We start from the raw sequence: 18,660 nt of genomic DNA on the forward strand, positions 1-18,660 counted from the left end.
GAACACGGTGGTTGGCTTGAGCAAAGTAAGAAACTATTACAAAAAGGCTCTCGCGATAGATTCCATACAGAGGACCTGCGAGGAAAACATAAAAGCAGTCCCAAATGTAGTGCATACTGACGACTTTTAATAAACGTGTAATACTTTTACAAAATCTCACTGACAGTAATTCAAATGCATACATACACTCACACTGTGTGTACTGCTGACAAGAATTAAATACTTTATTTTTTAAATAACATTTAAAAATACTACCATCTTCCAAAGAACAGACCCCAGTTTGTCAACACTACGTGATGGTGAGATCGTCAGTGTAAGATGAGAGTGCTTTTGTGATAAGCGGGGTACAGAAACATGTCTGTACCCCACTTTTTGGCCCAAAAACTAAATACTACTGCTACTTTTCACAGGGAAATCTGAATTTGTGAAATTTTCCAGATGTATTTCAAGCCTGCTTCTAATTTGTGCAAGTGTTTCAGGCGATGGAGGGGAGAAAATCAACAGCGTGATTGTGTAAGGGCTTGTGGAGTATAGTATAGAAACACACACTTTTACACTTCAGAACTTGCTTCAGGACCAGAACACAGAAAATTGAATTGTTCAGGCAGTTTGGCAGCATCCCCTTTCAGCCAACAGTAGAGTCATACATCTTCATTTATCGGTTTAAATGCTGAAAGATAACTGGCTTGCCACCAGCAACTTCTACCCGACTATTTCACAGACCCGGGACCAAATGTCCCAAACTGAAGGATCAACATACACACACGTCCGGATAATTATTTTTTATTCACTACTGCAGAACAGCCTAAGATCTTTGTCCAGGATTTTAGCATTTTTATTTTTATGCTTATCCATTTTTGTTTATTATAGAAACACAATGTTCTGAACACTAAAAATGAGATTCTTCTCATAAAGCCATTAAAAAAATAAAAAAAAAACTCCCTTATAGCCTTCCTCCAGAACAGGCCGCTAAATCCGGTTACGCAGCTCCCCGAATTTACGAGGACGTCGCTGAAAAGAAAAGGCCGTTAAAACGTGTAGCAGCAGCTTCTTTGATTTAAAAGAGAAAAGAAGAGAAAAAACATTTTTCATCATCACGGAAAAAAAATAAAATAAAAATAAATCAAACTACAAAACCGGGTGCTGTGCTCCTGCACGCAAGCCTGTCCCTCGACAGGAGAATGAGGACCTGCCTCACACTTGCAGCAAGCTTTGATATATAGCTCGGATTTCAGTCTGTGCCTCTTTGCTGACTTAACAACAAAACCCACGGCTGTCCGGAGAACACACTAACATAAACAAATGCCTTAATGTTTCCTGGGTTCAATTAGTCTTTTTTCTGGGACAACAATATTGATTTCTTCATCATATCATATATGGTCTCAAGCGCTAACCTTTTATAAAGAATTAACTTGGGAGGCTGACCAAAAAAAAAAGATAAAAACAAGAAATGGGATTTTTTGTAGCAAAAAAAGGGAAATTGAAGCATTTCTGTGTCAGTGAGGTGACATTTCTTCAGACAAATGGCACGTGCTGTGTTTGAGGTGAGAAAAAAAAAGGTTTGTATGTCAGTACGTGTCTGAGGCACAGAGCAATACTATCCCATGCATAACTGAGTCACATACAAACATAATTCACATGAAACACGTCTCTTCGCTTTGCATTACAGGTATTGAAACAGACTACGGAGCAAAAAAGGAAACACTTCATTAACACTCCCGCCGACTCACAAAAAAAAAAAAAAAAGAACAATAAAATAAAATAAATACAAAAGTGTAAATCCATCCTTGTCTGATGAGTTCAGGGTGCGAGAGTTTGAGCGCTCCTTCCTGTGGGGCCGCCCGTTTCCGGCACATTCCGGCGCTGCCCGCATGGCCTCAACGAGGAGGCAGGGGGCGCTGGCGGGCCGGGGAGGCCTGGGGGCTGGACAGTCTTTCTGAGGAGGGCGAGGCCATCATGGAGGACTGCAGGTGCATGGTTTTGTGGAAAAGCTTGTTGCTGATCAGCACCACCAGGGAGAAGAGGCGCAGCTGGAAGTGGCTGCAGAGAGGAAGAGGAGTGAGGAAGAGGACGAGCGGAGGTGAGAGGGGGGCGAAGACGCTTACAGACGCACATTACGCTACATTTCGCACAGAGGAGGAAGAGTCCCGAGATACCGTAAGTTTGACGTGTTATTTGATGGGGAAACCAAAAGCAGAACTCACTAAAGTTTAGCTGGAGTCTTGGCCTCGTTGGCACTGATGATGAACAGTGGGAACAAGATGGAGAACAGGCATCCACTGAAAGAGAGAGAGAGAGAGAGTGAATGAAAGAGAGAGAGAAAGAGATGTTGACAAGTCAATTCACAAGTCTCGACAGGTCAAGAGATAACCTGTCCCTCTGATACAGGTAAACGATGGTTTTGGGACCAACATTTCTTCCGAGCAGGTACGGTTACACCTGTACCTGACGATGTAGGAGGAAGGCAAGGCCGTCAGCAGAGCCATGGGTAAACCAAAGCCGAAGTAGTACGGCCAGTTCCTCTCGATCTTGGACAGCCGCTGGTGCATCTCAATGCCTATGGAGGTGGGGGGAACGAGAACGGCTAAAAACTTAGCAGGGTAAGACCTCTGTCTTAAAAGTACAGCAGGGTAGGGTACTGTCAGCTCAAAGTAGAGAAAAAGCTATTATGAAACCAGGAGGCTAGTATTCTAAAAGCAAACACCACTCATTGCAATCATAAGCTGTAAACAGTACCAGGTTAAGCACCTTTCAGAACTTTACTGCAGCATCAAATCCATGCAGAGTCATATCCATTTTAACAGCCTATGGAAGAGGAGCAGCTCGCTCTTCAGGGAAGACAGATGTACAGGAAACGTGTACACTCACCGTGGTTGAACCAGCGATACTCGAAGCAGTACAGCGAATAGAGCAGAGACATGTGGAGAAGGCTGACCATCTGACCAATGGCATCGATGGGGAACAGGCTGACAATCATGCCCTAAAATTTTTTTTAATAACATCAACTTAATTAAATGGCGACAGCTATCGTGACAAGTTAAACGTAAACCTTTCCTAGAATTGACCTGACAAAATAAATTGGCAGTTGAAATAAATTCCTAGCCTTGTGTGTGTTTGTGCTTGTGCATAAAATAGACAGATCGACAGATACATAGATAGAGATAAAGACAGACATATATAAATAGAGACAGTGATAGAGATAGATAGATAGATATCGTTCCCAGCTGAGGTGAGATACCTGTATAAGAAAGAGGGCCTGTAGCAGGAGGTTGAACAGCATGTCCGCGATGATCTTACTGACGCTGGGGAAGGGTTGGGCCTTTCGACCGGACACCTCAAACGCCAGGTCAGCGATGTCCTGCAGCAGCCACACACACACACACACACACAAGCACACGCACACACGTACACACAGGACCTTACTACCCTCAGAACTGACAATAAGCCATTAAAATACAACACATAATCTTTCCAAAAAAACCAACTTATATATCAGCAAGCGTACTCACATCCCTCGTGGTGCATGCATTCTAAAAATCGTAGTGTCAAATTCATAGGGGAGGATTCTAATGAATGGGGTCAAGGGAGGACTGGCACCCAGTTGTTTAAACAAGGTCACATGGTCTACTTTATGACCATTTCTTATCTGACAGTTGGCAACACTAAGCGTTTTTTTATTCAAACAGAAACACACCCTCCCTCACACGCGCGCACTCTGGGAGTGCTGAGGTCAGAGCCTCACCTGAAACCAAATGGCATTGACGATCTTGCTCAGCACAAAGAGGGGCAGCACCCAGAGGGCGCCGAACACCGAGGTCAGGAAGAACTCCAGCCAGGTCCACACGTCGCCATGGAGAGAGGGGTCACCTGACACGAGAGAGCTCTCATGAGTGGCAGTCAACTGCAGGCCTCAGTCCTAAAGCAAGGCCATTGGAAGAACTTGCCCCACAAGTTAGCGATACTTACCTATGATTCGCGCTGTAAGGGCCTGAAGCAGTGGTATAAAGACCCGGTAGAAAAGAAACAAACTCAGCTGTAGGGTAAAAAAATATATATTTTTTTAATGAAACACCACATTTATGAAGAACAAAAGCACAATGCGTGGGAATCTTAGGACACATTTCTGAAGTAATGCTCTTTAAAAAAGGAAACTTCTTTGTTAAAGATTAAAATGCTTTTATTAACATGCAATTATATTACCAAAAAGATTTTAATGACTCGTCAATGTGTTGTGGTCATATTTCAGCTTTCAACAGGCCATTACACTTTTTAATTCATTCATTTATTTATTTAATTCAGTCATCTCTTTTTTTTTGTTCTCCCATCTTCAGATCAGTTAAATTTAGAAGCTTAAACAGAGAGATCCTTACCCAGAACACCCCACCATTCCACGCGCAGCACTGGAAGATCCGGCTGATTAACTTGGGCTCACTGGAAGGAAAAAGATGAAGACACAAAGTCTGAGTCAGGAGTACCCTGCATTTTCGTCTAAGTTCATTTACAGCAGGCGCTCGCTGGCAACGTCTACAGATCCCAGAGACAGCTGACCACCATCAGTCACTTCTACGCTTGCGTTCCGCCATTATTTATCTTTTACAGCATTCTGACTGGCAAAAATCTGAATGCAATTTTCCTGATTACATTTTATTATATTGATCTTCGTTGCACTAAATTTACCGAATGTCAGCTCAGGCCCATCTATCTACACCGAACCGCTTCATGCCAAGAAGCACTGCCTTGGACAAGCAAGGTCCTGTATAATGCACAATATGGCCAACAGTATGTGGACACCTGACATCCAAAATCTCATCTAGAATTATGGGCATAATAATTGCTAAAACAACCTCCACTCTTCTGAGAAGACTTAACACTAGATGTTGGAGCACTAGCCGTTTGGGTTCTGAATCAGGACAGTGTTTGGGTTCTGAATTATTATTATTATTTTACCTTGTCTGCATATTAATCAAGGGAAGATAAGCTAGTCAGCTCTGCAGCATCTGCATTTCCAGCTCCATGTCACTCTGGATAAGTCTGCTAAATGCCTAAATCCAAAGAGATGTATCGATGCACAGTGACCGTCACAGATTAGGGATTAGCTCTGCCGGTGAGGACAGTTAACAGGCACGCGGCTCTCCGGGCGTCAGTCCGTCAATGGAGCGTTCGGCTCGCCGGCGCCCCCTACCTCTCCTGCTTGCACTCCTCGCTCTGCGCACGTCTGAGCGCGAGCGCTCCCGTGGACCGTCTCCTCCTCTGCTCCTCCCTCTTCTGCTGGATGCGGGAGTCCAGCTTGGAGATCGTGCCGATCCCCAAAATAGAGTCCTTGATCCCCTGCGGGGAAAAAGCCCAAACACACACAGGAGGGTGCATAACTTTAGGTCTGCCACATTTTATCTCCTACTAGAGTCCTACAAGAGACGTATACCCGAAATGCCTTTCAAAAGCACATCGTTCAGTTCTACAAACAACAAAGAAAGACACCTGAATTTGAAGCAGCTATGACTCCACAGGCACACACGTCATGCAAGTAAATACAACTATATATAAATGAAAAAATATTTCAAATACACAACAAAAGCATATCCTTAGGTCTGCTCAGTGGGTACACCTTAACAGCCACCCTGCCGTGCGGGACCGTGGAGAGATAACGCTGAAGGCAAAAGGCCAAAGGTAAGAAGAGCCAGAGAGCACAAACAGCTGTGCAATCAAGCATCGGTGGTGAACTCTGCGATAACGCCAGCAGATCAGGAGTTGGGTGGGCGGCTGGCTCTCTCACTGCAGCACTGGCTCCGCTCACAACTCAGACAAACTCTTCTTGTTGACAGCTAATACGTCAGACAAGAGGGTTTTTTTTTTTTTAAAAGAGAGAGAACAGGTCACTTCCCTGGTCACATAACACTAATTTGTGCCCAAATCCATAAGGCCTAATTTTGGACAATTCCAAGAATAAGTGCATGTATGTGGTTGAATTACTTGCATTCAGTGATTCCTGCCTAGAAAAGACACTTGTCAAAACCTGTCACGGGATGCTTTAAAGGCACAGAATGTAACTGCGTTTGTATTGCACAATCCACGTTTCAGGAAATTTACATGGCTTTTCTGACATCCAGATAGCTCACGCTGGCCAGACAGCTCACAAAAGGTTGACAACACACAACATTGCTGAAAGTCACCCTAGGCCACTGTGAGTGCACTCTGTAAGAATGAATCACCGGTTTAACGTCATTCTTAAGTATATACTTGTTTTGACGTTCCTACAAGCCTGGTACAATGTGCTGTCTTAAACCCATTAATGCCCTGATCTTTCCCAGAGATTTCTTACATAAGCATCTATAGTAGTCATCCAAAAAATATTCACAGATGGAAAAAGAGTGGTAGAGACTTCAGTAACTTTAGTTGCCCGTGGGCTTAATTGAGTTTCTGGGGAAGGAAAGAGTACTGACTGTTGCAACATAGTGGATGAAGGTCCTGACACTGTCTGCCATTTCCTGGTCATCTGTGATGTCATCAACCACAGAAGGAAGAGGGGTTGGGGATCTGGGAACTCATGGCGGCAAGAGGAGAACCTAACAATCTGCAGAAGAAAACAAATGTGAAAGTGGGATTACAGCATGACCAAGGGAAACCTGCTACAGCACTTTACTGTGGACGTACATATCCCAAGCAGAACTGGAGGAAAAATGACATAGATCAGCATCATAGATCAACCAAAATTACAGTAAAACATAAAACACGATAATCATGGCAACATTTTAGTTGACTTTGGGGGAAGAAGAAACCCATTCCAAAAAATCAGTAATCTTTCACTTCCCAAAGCAAGGAGGCCCCAGCCCCCGCAGAGTACATTTTTCTTTACTGACTGAGTGTCCCGAAGCATGGAATGACCCAGATCAACCAACTGTAGCAATGTTTCAAGTGGCAGTGCATTTACGTTTTATACACTAGCTAACGTCTATCCGTTTATTGCAGGTAGGTAATTCGTTTAATAAACTATTCTAAAGCATCTTCCCAGAGAACGACAGAATTACAAAAACCAGCAAAACTCGACTCTTAGAATACTGACGCCACTAAATTGATGGCATAAGCCTGGATACTGCAACATCACAACAGCATTTTCCTTATGTTATGAAACTGTAATTTTGTAAACGTGACCCACACGTTAAAAGCTTACAGTTTTAAAATCTCCAAACAGTTTCTTCACCAACATAGTCGTTACCTTCTGTAGACTTTACGTACATAACATCGCTAGGCGAACAGTAATGGTGTTAACAATGTAAATCGTCATAATTAGGTATAAGTAATTACCAAGCTAACCTACGCATACAGTAATGTTGTATCACCAGTAGCATTCAACTAGCTAGCCTTTTGAAACCTTTGCTAGCTACCCAACGACGCAAGTTGGATAGTATATCTATATAAATTGCTAGCTAATAGGTTAACAAATGATCTTTGTGTTTTATCAGATTAACTAGCTCATGTAGATATACTTAGACAGCCAGCGAGCTAGTTGCATGAGCTTGCCACATATTACCGCTGGCTGGCTAGCATACTGCACTTGTAATAATTGGGCTTGTTAGCGTTAGCTAACCACCCCACCTATCTGTACTTCAGAGTGCGGTGTTCGCTAAGCTATTATATCGAACGTTAGTTATCGAGCCAAATTCGAGCTCGGATAACCAGTATGACAATGACATCAGTTAGGACACAATTCGAGTATCTCTGTTCACCTCCTCTTACCTCATACAGCTTCTTCCTTGGTACTCTGTTCACCTTGTTTGGCTTCTCGATTCAGTCTTTATTCTCATTGACAAGTCCCGCACGCTCGGGCCCTGTACAGTACAGTAACGCACTGCGCATGTTCCAGCTCCCAAACGGGATTATAGGATATGTAGTCATTGGCGAAAACAAAATTCACCAGGTCAGAAAAACGTTTTGACATCTTAAAATCGTTTGGCTTGTTCATGCACAACGCAGAATCTTTCTGTGTTCGATTATGCATAGGCTATATAGTGGTTTATAGTCCGCCTCTGTTTCAACTTGTGCAGCAAAACGAATGCTACATTGTTCATTTGACGATATATGGCCTTATCACAATCTTCTCTTCGATCAGCACGTGAGAAAATGAAATGAACAGAACATCTGAACACATTAACAATTCAACTATTTTTTTTCCAGTTTATTTGAAAGTCCATTTAATCTCAGCAACCAATCAGCATAACAGCACAACTCCAAACTGTATATCTCTTTCTAAAATCATTATTTATTTATTCCCTTGGTTCCCTTGAAACACACACACACATACATATGCTCAAAAATGAACACTGATTTTCTTTTTGTTTGGTTACAACCAAATGTCCCCAAATATCCAAGATCTTATTCACACAAATAAAACAAAATCAAATAAAATCACTGGTGATATTGCTACTTTAGGTTTGTACCACCATCTTCCCTTGAAATGATTCAAAATAGTGTGGTCAGGAAAATAGTGTCCTCCAAAACTATGGGAACGGTAGAGTTAAAATAGTTATTTTCGCTATATACTTAAGCCATTTGGATTTGAGGTTAAAAGATGAATATGAGACAAAAGAACAGATTCAGCTTATATTTCATGGTATTTATAGGTGTGCACGTTTTACAAAGTCAGCTGTTTTTAAAAGTATATATACTTAAGGCATTTTGATTTGTAGGGGACTCTTAACAAAAACAGCTGTTTCATTAAAATGGAAAAACACACAAAGACCATGAAATAAAAGCTGAATGTCTGTACTATTGTCTCGTATTCATCTTTTAACCTCAAGGCCAAATGCTTTAAGAATATAGCAAAAATAAATTTCATTCTACCATTAGCATACTTTTTGAGGGCACTGTAAACGTAGTATTAGAGCTGTTTATTACCATAAATAGGCAATAAAATCAGAAGGCCTTATTTCCTGATTATAATAACACAAAATGGGATTTCAGGTGCTTGTATTTTCCATAAGGAAATACAAATATGAATGAAGGTGCAAACCAATAGCCCAACAGTGCAAGTTTAAACTCAGGCAGTGACTCACTTCATGCCACAATCTCTTCTGTGTACAGCCATAGTAAGATTAAAAATTATGAATATGCATACATTTTATACGTTGGTTGAGTGTTACATTCAACAGTTAGAGGCACACTATTTTTAAACCATAACACGGCATCATCTCATGTCAAATAAACAAACCTGTTATTCATTAGCAGCTCAACTGCTTTTGAACATGCTATCAGTATTTATTTTTCAAATCTGTTCCCTATTAATTCATCATTAATTAATATGAACGTTCATATTCTTCATAAAGTGAACTCAAGTGGTCTATAGATAGAACCACGGGTAAGGGGAAATCTATAATATAGATTTTTGGGTAAACTGCCCCTTTAAGATTAGCAAGCTCAGTTAATCATTTTCAATGCGCAACATTTAGATGACCTTCTCCAGATCGAGGCTTGTGTTATTTCTAATTAACGACATGTGAAAGCATCATAATCATCCATCAGTGCAAGCCTCGGATTCATAAATCCTGTTCTCCATTATAATGCTCCACATGATATACTTGGCAAAATTCAAATAGCTTTTGCAGTCAGTCACTAACCTCTCTCACACATAGTACCGACTCATATTGAACAATGTGTCTGCCTGAAATAATGTGATTAAATTAAATTACACTGGAGAAGAATTTGTGAAAACCAGTCACAATTTCAGAATACACATGACTCAAATCAGTATAAATTACATGGAAGCCCAATCATTAACACAGATTAAAAACCAGGGATATATACCAAAAAGAAGGTTTCAAAACCAGTTTTTTTTGGAGGCCGACATAGGCCTGTACGGGTGAGATTTTTTCCAGGCAAAACGCCTCTCTCTCCACTTCCTACTTTCGCTTGGTAAGAGCGGTGCATCTAGGGGAATGTCGGAAAGCGAAGCGCTCTACGGTATCCGCCGTGCGTCTCAGCAGATCCTATGCTTTGGATTTCTAGGCGGGAAGTGTTAGCCGCGGCCGCGCTCGGATGCTAGCAGGGAGGACCCCGGCGCCCCTACACCGAGATGGAGCCGTCTCTGAAGTTGGTCTTGCCGATGAGGACGTTGAGCAACGTCGCCCTGCCTTCGCGGCTCTCCCGCTGGGCCTGGCGGATGATGTCGTCCAGCCGGCCCTCGTCCTCGCGCCCAATCAGGTGGCCCTTGCCCCCATAGCCGTCGGCCACAACGTGGTAATCTAGAGAAACCGGAGGGAAAAGATGGTCGAAATTCCTGTTGCTTTTTTAAAAAAAGGAACGCGTTTCTGAAGCTAATCAGACAGGCGTCTGGTTGGAAAGTTCCGGATGAGAGGGAGGGACCTACCTGTGAAGGCCAGCCCACAGGCCACATTGCTCCCCAGAATGGGGACCTGCTCCCTGGAGATCTGGCTCCAGCAGGCGTCGTTCCCCACCAGCGCAATCACGGGGGTCTGCCAGACAAACAAGAGAAATGAGAGAAACACTTCCCGTGGATTCTCTCTGTCAAAGCCTGCCATTTTCTGACCCTTTGAGAACCGGACCTTCATCTTTTTCCATAACACAAATCACGGACTGATTCAATTAAGTCAGCGGTGCACACGCTTGTCTTTGGAGAGCCGTAGCATATGCTGGTTTTTTGCCTCCACCGTAAAATCCCAACCGGCTCAGACCCCAGGGACCTGGCAAGCCGAGCTCTCAGCAAAGTGCCGGGTAACAAGGAAAACCCGGCCTGGCACAGCTGGAGCGGATGAAGGGGAAAGGTGAACGCCACTGAATTTGGTAGGGCAGAGGTGGGCAAACAGGTTCCGTATCCGTTTTTGGTTTTCATGTGAACTTTTGGCCTTAATTACTTAATTAGCCCAAACTTTCATGGCATGTGACATTTTAGCTACGTTTCTTGATAAGCGCACGAACGACAGCCGAAGACTGCTCTTGCATCCCTACATGGAACGTTTTACTGTGATCTACCAGTGAACCAGCGTTCGTGTGTACAGCCAATTAGCACATTTAGCGGGGGTAATTGGTGGAAACAAAAACCTGCGCACACACCCGGCCCTCCAGGACCAGAATTTCCCACCCCTGAGGTGGGTGATATGACGTCGCTCTTCAGTCACTGCGGAGCAACAGCGCTAACGCTACCTTGTGCCGTGTGAAGGTGTCAAATTCAGCGACGCTGTAGCCCAGTGACCCGTCTCCGTAGATGATCCACACCTAAAATAAAACGCACCCAGAAAACATCACCCCTCACATCCAACCCACCTGCCAATCGGAAATGTGTAAATCAAAAGGTATGCAGCGCACAACGTTACATTTTAAAATACATTTCAAAAGATTTCAAACCTGGCAACTTCCAACAATAACAACAATTATGTGCATTATAACATTTGCTTGGAAGCATTTTATATGAGAGAACAAATTCTTTTCAACACAGCTGTGAATCAGGACCTTGTGCAACACTTATTTGTCAATGTCATTGTTGGAAGGTATAAAAAATAACTAATTAAATCCCTGAAATTTCTGAACTATAATTTATATATTTGGTATTCATGCACAGGGGCCTTGCAATTTTCTCATTTAAGCTTTTGGCACTGTCGCTATCATTACAGTTTGCAATGCGATGACGGCTTTGCCCAGGAAACCCCATTTTAACCATACCTCTGAGTCAGGACGGCAGAGTTTTGCCCCGAGGGCAAACCCTCCTCCAACACCCAGAGTCCCAAAGGCACCTTTTGGGATGAAGAGAAACAGTTTAACTGAGTAAATTTAAGGTAAACCGAGAGCTTAGAATTACAGGGTTCCAAAATTAGTTAATGGACATAAGAATGCTCTGTCATTTTTGCAGTTTGGGTGTATTTAATTTAAACTCAGAATAAAAGCAATGAATCAATTCAACTTTTCAATTCATTGAACATGTAAAACTCAAACAGACAGAGTACAAACTTTGAAACTCCAAATGCCACACATTATAACCCGGGACCTTCTTGTTGTGAGGCATCATCCACTGCACCACCGTGCCACCCCAGCCCTGCTTCTAAAAATGTTTATTTGTGGAGCGTGTGTACATGAGCTCCGGGTTGGGAAGGCGGAGCTCCAGAGGGGAAGGCGGGGCCTAACCTGGATCCAGCCAGCGAAGGGGCCCGCGGGGCCTCATGATGTACGCGGCGCTGCCAACAAAGTCCCCCCCGTCCGCCACGATGATGCTGTCCTCCGCCATCAGGGCGTCCGCGCGGTGCAGCACCTGCAGCGGGTTCAGGTGTCGCTCCGTCTTCTCCGCGGCTTTCTCTCTACGATGGCAAAGACGCCCACGATGGCACAGTCAGTATGTGGAGCGCGAAGCCATTTTGCATATGGCTTTTGCAATAAATCTCTTTATGAAAACTACAATTCTCCACAGGATATGAGAGGACACACCACAAAGGAAGACATCATGCTGTCAATCACTATCTAGAAAATGGCTGACAACCATTCGATGGCACCATAGAGGCAAATTTGATGTTCAAACATACACTAGTGTCGTCCAATGAAAGAACAATAGACACGTGACACCATTCCATAGTCATACAGAGATATAGGCGGACCTTCGGGGTCAGCTGACAGAGAACGTTCCATTTTTCCATCACGAAGTGCGTCGGACTCCATTGGTTGATCAAATTTCCGTACCTGTTTGAGTTCTCTTTGGTCCGGTCTCCGTCTTTCAGGCTCCGCGGCCAGTCCTCGGGGCAGCGGTGGCCCTTCAGGCCCCGGGAGAGGCTCAACAGGAAGGACCCGGCGTCCCCTAGAAGGGACACGTGTGGAAGGAGACACGGAGAGGGGTGACAAGAGGGGGGCGGTTACACAGCAGCTGAACCCCGTCAGGTATGACGCAGAAGAGTAAAGGAAGGCGTAAAGCTCGCGCTCGCGCGGCAGCGTACCCTGGATGGCGACGGTGGGCTTCCAGAACATGTCCGAGTTCTTGGTCAGCTGGCCCGCGTCGCGGTTGACGGCGATGATCTTGCTGCGGCGGCTCAGCACCCGGCCGTAGCTCAGCCGGAAGTCGCACACCGTGCCTGCGGAGCCGCGGCCAATAAGGGTGAGCGCCAGGCGTGACTTAACAGGAGAGCAGGACCTGCTGCCCCCTACTGGCTAATGCAGGTGTGCAGGGGATTTTAACAGAGGTGCAGGACCTACTACTCCATACTGGCTAATGCGTGCGTGCAGGGAGCCCCTGACCTAACAGATCATGGATACTCTGCAGATGATTGCTGAGTTCAGACAAAAAGCAAAGACTCAATTAGCATTTAAAAACAAATCTACACAACTAGTAATGATATATGCAGAACAGAGCAACACAGCTCAGATTCTCATTATTGGAACTGAAAGCCCGTATCGTGTCTGTTGAGAGACCTGTCACTCACCGGCCAGCAGCACAAGGTCCGCCTCCTTCAGGGCGTCCCGTCGGTTCTGCCGGATGTGCAGGGGGCTGTCCCGTCCCAGCATGCCCCTGGCCATGCCGCCGAGGAAGCACGGGATGCCCAGCGACTCCAGCGCCTTCCTGCAACGATCGTTCAGAAACTGAAATAACGTCACGCGCGACCACCACAGAGCCTCTGTTATCGCTCACATTTAGCGGATTCTCCACCTGATTTCATCCACGGGGGTCGGGGGTAGCGTTGCCTGGCTACCCAGGAGAATGACAGGCTTCTTGGCTCTGCTCACCAGCTCCACACATTGTTGTATCTGGAGAAAGACCAGAAACAAAGACCCAAAAATACCAGTTTACTACTATGAGAAGTTTGCTAGCAATTAATGAAAATGCGTTTCTTACAAAGTCTCGTTGCTTAGTCCTTCTGAAAGCCTATGGAAACTATATGGAAAATACCATCTCTGCTGATGAAGGACTATACCTAGGTACAGGCAGGCTCCAAAAACTTCCTTCCATAACCTGATCCTTCCTTCTTTAATCAGGCCAAACTTATAAACAGGAAAATGTATATGTTTCCCATTTATAAACTTGAAGAACGTAAGTATAGTATCTTCATCTTGCAGCTTAATTAACATATTAAATGCAATATAAAAAGTGATTGCACGGTGACATTAATCATTAAGAGCTTCTCTGTAACAAAAGAAACCTCACTGACATGCTTTGGGATTCAGTATCAAGAAAGCAGAGTTTCAAAGCCTTCTGGGCTCTACTTGACCTGGTAATGCATGTGTTATATTACCCAACACACGGCAGTGGTACCGAACGAGGCAGGTACGGTGATGTCACCTGTGAGTCTGTAGCCATAGGTATGTGCACAGGCAGCGGGGAGACGGCTCTGGCCTCCCAAGCCCCAGCGAACAGGTTCTTCAGGTGATTGTGTAGGTACCTGCACAAGGAAAAAAAAATGTCTTAATGAGCATCACCTTAGCATTAAGGATTCAGGTGAGAGAACCAGTATTTCAGCATGCCACAGCTCTCCTTCCACACTTCCAAGTGAAGGAACAACAGAGTTTAGCCAAAATAACTTTCTTAAATAAGGCGAGCCATCTCACAGGTTAAACCTGCACCGGACTGGACGTTAAAAAAAAAGAAACGTTATATTGCTGGTGTCTTGGTCAGGTATTCATTCAAGCAGGAGAGCCTTTCCAAAAACAACGTCTGTGACATCTTTCCTGTATGTGCTGTCATTAAATCCCAGTGCACTGAATCAAATCAGCATAACAATAACACGTTTCATTCCAGTAAGTTCAGGAAAATGTAAACTGTATGGCATATTTTCTTTACCAGGCAACAACTTTCCCCATTAATCCTTTGGGGGGGTTTTTGACAGCAAATTCTTTCTCCACCAGGTGGAAGGGGTAGAGAGTGTCGATAGGGAATTCCACAAACACAGGACCTGAGGAAAATACAAAAGCAAGAGGAGATTCTGCTCAGTTATTTACAGACTGCACATCCATGATACCGTATCTACAAATATACTATGACAACTATAATCCCATTAATGTGCATATATGAGCATAATCCAATTACAACCACTGGGGAATGGGGTAGTGGATTTTATTTTTTAAATTTGTATTATTACCATCTATATTTTAAATTAGAAGTAATACTGCTTAAATGTATTGCATTATTTGCATGTGTGAGGCCATTATTCCTATACAGTCAATAGTGCACTGCTGTAAAATTCTGTTAAATTAAGATTGTCAATTGATTCACTTGCCAATGTTAACGATAGTGTTTCTTTTGCAAAGAAGCACTGTGAACAACCTGATTCAGGGGTGTGGCCAAGGATTTTGCGGCCCAAAAAAAGATCTCACATTGGGACCCACCACACAATCCCTGAACAATGACAACACAATTGTTTTGAGGGCCCCTGTTAGTCAGGGCTCTTGGAATCATCCTAACACCCCCCCCCCCTCCATATGACACCCCAAACCTGATCTTCTACTTTCAGGTGTGACATCACAGCCCTTCATGAGCAGGGCATCTGGTTACAGGTGCGCTGTACCTGGCGTGCCTGACTGGGCGGCGGCGATGGCCTTCCTCACCACCGGCCCGATCTCGCGGACGGTCCGCACGGACGCGCAGAACTTGCAGAGCGGCTTGAAGAGGGACATCTGGTCAATGTCCTGCAGGGCCCCTCGACCCTGTGCGCCAAAAACCGCCGAGAACAGAGTTACAGAGAGCAGCCCAAAAATCCACTCCAGGGGGTTCCCAAACAGTTTTACACACTCAGCACGGTCCAGAAAGCGAACAAAAAACAGCTCTGTTCCACGATTGGTCAAGCTGAGCGAGTGAGCCAATCGGTGCGCACGTAATGAAAAGGTGTAGCCTACCTGTAGGAGTGTAGCTGCTGCTCCTCCAATCAGGAGCAAGGGCGACTCGGCCATCTGCGCGTTCTTCACCGCCGTCACTGTGTTGGTCAAACCGGGACCGGCAGTGACCGCGGCAACACCGATGGTGCCTTGCATGGTGGGAAAAAAACGTCCACTATGGTCAGAACAACTGAGAAACCTCACAAGTAAATTAACACTGATTTCAGTTTGGTAAAATACCACAGTGGTACAGTCTGAAGGGTTTTAGTCGTAATTATGCAGATGTACAAATATGAAGTCAAACTGAGGCAATTTATTATAGTATTTGGCTATCCAAAGTGCTTATAATGTAGCACAACAAGACACAAAGCCCCTGTTTTCAATCCCAGCCCAAAAAGACCACTACGATTGCTGGCTTTGGTTCCAGTCAACCAAATGACAAGTCGAACTGCGCAACCAAACGTCGCATTCAACTTAGGACACAACTTCAGTTTGCTTTCAACTGTCACACCGCCAGAGACAGATAACAGGTAAAAGTCTGAATGAACCGAGAGCTGGACGGAATCAAACATGGCGGGGCCAAAATCGAAGTCTGCGGATGCGCCGGGTGAACCTTACCGGAGAGCCTGGCGACTGCGTCGGCCGCAAAGACCGCGGTGGCCTCGTGCCGGGTGTCCACGATCCGGATGCCCAGCTTCTCGCACGCCACCAGAATGGGCGAGATGTGGCCCCCGACCAGGGTGAAGACGAACTTGACCCCGTGGGCCCGCAGGACCTCCGCCACGCTCTCCCCCCCATGACGCGGGCTCTTGGTCTCTGTCTGTGGAGGACGACGCAAACCACAAACCACAAACCACCTGTAGCAGGCAATTCAACTGATTTTTTTCTGTGCTTATGTGTCCTCTAAGCTTTTTATTTTTTTTCCCCCTCAGAACACTAGCTTCTTCTTTCAAATGTCTTCAATAAGGACCAAGAGCTTGCAGCCACCTGCAGCCTCCTCCAAAAAAGAACTTGGTTCAACTTTTCAGAAAGGCACTGTGAATATAACTTCTCTAGGATTTACAAATTCTCACTCCCTGTGCGTCACAGTAGTCTGCCAGCACTTCTCTGCCAGAAAAGGGCACTTACTGGACACGCCCATGTGGAGCTTTCATTGTGACGACCCACAACACCAACAGACGAATAAACCGTCATCAATGGGATCTCTCCGTAAAGCTGAGTTAATGTTGTAGGATGCGCAGCCAACAGTCAAAGGTCAAAGGGTTTTGTGTTGCGCAACACTGATACCTGCAGTTTTACCTACGACCTGCAATACGATAAGCACCTGCTATACTGATACATGTGAGCATTTTTGAACAACCTTGAGACTAGCCTTTTGTTAAAATGTACATTTAAATTGTCTTTACGTTTAAAATGTACAAGTGCATATTATAAAACGTCTAAAATGTAGACGTTTTATAATATGCATTTGTAGCACTGTCACACGAACAGCTGAGAAAAATAAAATATTTTCCACTTCTCCCGAAACTGTAGTATCAGCTGGTCATATTGGCCGGGTTAACTTAAGTTGGAAAACATGTAAGTTAACTATAAAAAGGCTTAAGCAACTTTAGGGATATCTTACCTTGTGAATCAGCTGGTAGAAAACACCAAGTCTGTAAGCAGCGAGCACCAGCCCTCCCAGCACACAACCAAGAATGCCTCCCAAAACTGTACTGATGTCCATTATTAGACAAAATAAAATCTATACAAAAAAACTCAAGGAAAGTTCACTAGTTACATGCGATTGTTACTGTTGCATCTCCCAGCGCCCAGTTCTTCCTGATGAATACAGAACTTGGCAGCTAGCTATATCACAGTTACTGGACAAAGGAAACTCAAGCATAGAAAAGCACAATGGAACGAGTGGATCATTTGTAAACTAGTCGGATAGACAATGTATCCACTTCCAGCACTAAAAAAACAAAATCGGCTTGCTTGTTAGCCAGCCCCCACTGCTCATTGACGTGAAGGCAGTGCTGACAACGTAGCGAACTAGCGACTTAGTTTGTTGCAGATTATCTGAGGGCATCAGCTAAATATTCCCTACGGTTTCAAGTTAAGAAAATAAACAGTTATCTAGCTATCTAAGTCAGTTACAGAACTATAACTACGACGCTTGTAGCTAACAATTGCACACGAGCTTGCTGGTAAAGCAAGCAATTTCAACTAGAAATGACCGACGAGTTCTCAGTCGCTGTCGCTGAATGTCCCGCAGTTTTCGTAAAAAGAGAAATAACACTCGTAGTTACGCGGAAAATATCTACTGAGGCTTTGTGAATTCCGTCAGGCGTTGCACTCTCCGTGACAAGCAGAGGCATCAGCCAATGGTATACCAAAGATGTTCAGCGTATCAGAAATATTCTAAAGGCGGATACGGCAGGGACAGGTAGCCACTATAACCCCACCCACAGCCAACCAAACTTTATGGTTTTAATAGATATGAATAATTATCATGGCACATTTTTAGAAGGGAATAGGTCATATTGAGTACATATTCAGTTACCTCAAAATTCAGCGGACAAAAATAGCATCGCAGTGTATTAAACTAAAGTAAAACTTAGATAGGCCATTGTAGTAGCATTTCCCTACTTTGCGGATTGGTATAGGGCATAATTTAAATTAAATGAAATATGGGCCTTTATGAGAAACTTACATTGTCTTGCTCTTTGTAGGCTGTAAAACCGTTTAAAGCCCTTATATTAGCTTTTGAAGTTACCCAGGTAAATATGTATGCGCATTGTCGAGTAGACTTGCCTACAATAAACATTTCAATTAAAAGGGGAAATGAAAACGTTTGCAACACACTTAAACAGAAAATGACGTCAT

The 18,660-nt window shown here is 44.2% G+C and overlaps 2 protein-coding genes across 3 annotated transcripts; both read right to left on the reverse strand.

The window, feature by feature from the left end:
- Positions 1-385: 385 nt before the first annotated feature.
- Positions 386-7,879, reverse strand: ei24 (EI24 autophagy associated transmembrane protein). Of its 2 annotated transcripts, none has more exons than XM_064352570.1 (11): positions 7,735-7,879; positions 6,441-6,571; positions 5,183-5,328; positions 4,371-4,431; positions 3,967-4,033; positions 3,743-3,867; positions 3,239-3,358; positions 2,869-2,980; positions 2,446-2,557; positions 2,205-2,279; positions 386-2,040 (listed from the first exon to the last, which is right to left on the reverse strand). In XM_064352570.1, exons 2-11 carry the CDS (start codon positions 6,480-6,482, stop codon positions 1,878-1,880), a joined length of 1,023 nt encoding a protein of 340 aa, XP_064208640.1. In that variant the 5' UTR covers positions 6,483-6,571; positions 7,735-7,879; the 3' UTR covers positions 386-1,877. The 2 variants fall into 2 exon arrangements, with proteins under 2 accessions (XP_064208640.1, XP_064208641.1); XM_064352571.1 differs by lacking the exon at positions 7,735-7,879 and adding an exon at positions 7,169-7,470.
- Positions 7,880-8,145: 266 nt separating this feature from the next.
- Positions 8,146-18,098, reverse strand: ilvbl (ilvB (bacterial acetolactate synthase)-like). Its single transcript, XM_064352567.1, has 15 exons — positions 17,417-18,098; positions 16,411-16,612; positions 15,814-15,941; positions 15,486-15,624; positions 14,762-14,873; positions 14,264-14,363; positions 13,634-13,731; positions 13,410-13,546; positions 12,927-13,061; positions 12,676-12,790; positions 12,130-12,299; positions 11,671-11,741; positions 11,155-11,226; positions 10,361-10,466; positions 8,146-10,235 (listed from the first exon to the last, which is right to left on the reverse strand). The coding sequence occupies exons 1-15, from the start codon at positions 17,516-17,518 to the stop codon at positions 10,057-10,059; spliced, it is 1,866 nt and encodes a 621-aa protein (XP_064208637.1). The 5' UTR covers positions 17,519-18,098; the 3' UTR covers positions 8,146-10,056.
- Between the last annotated feature and the right edge of the window lie 562 nt (positions 18,099-18,660).

The sequence above is a fragment of the Anguilla rostrata genome, chromosome 9, assembly GCF_018555375.3.
Source record: "Anguilla rostrata isolate EN2019 chromosome 9, ASM1855537v3, whole genome shotgun sequence".
Taxonomy (NCBI): Eukaryota; Metazoa; Chordata; class Actinopteri; order Anguilliformes; family Anguillidae; genus Anguilla; species Anguilla rostrata.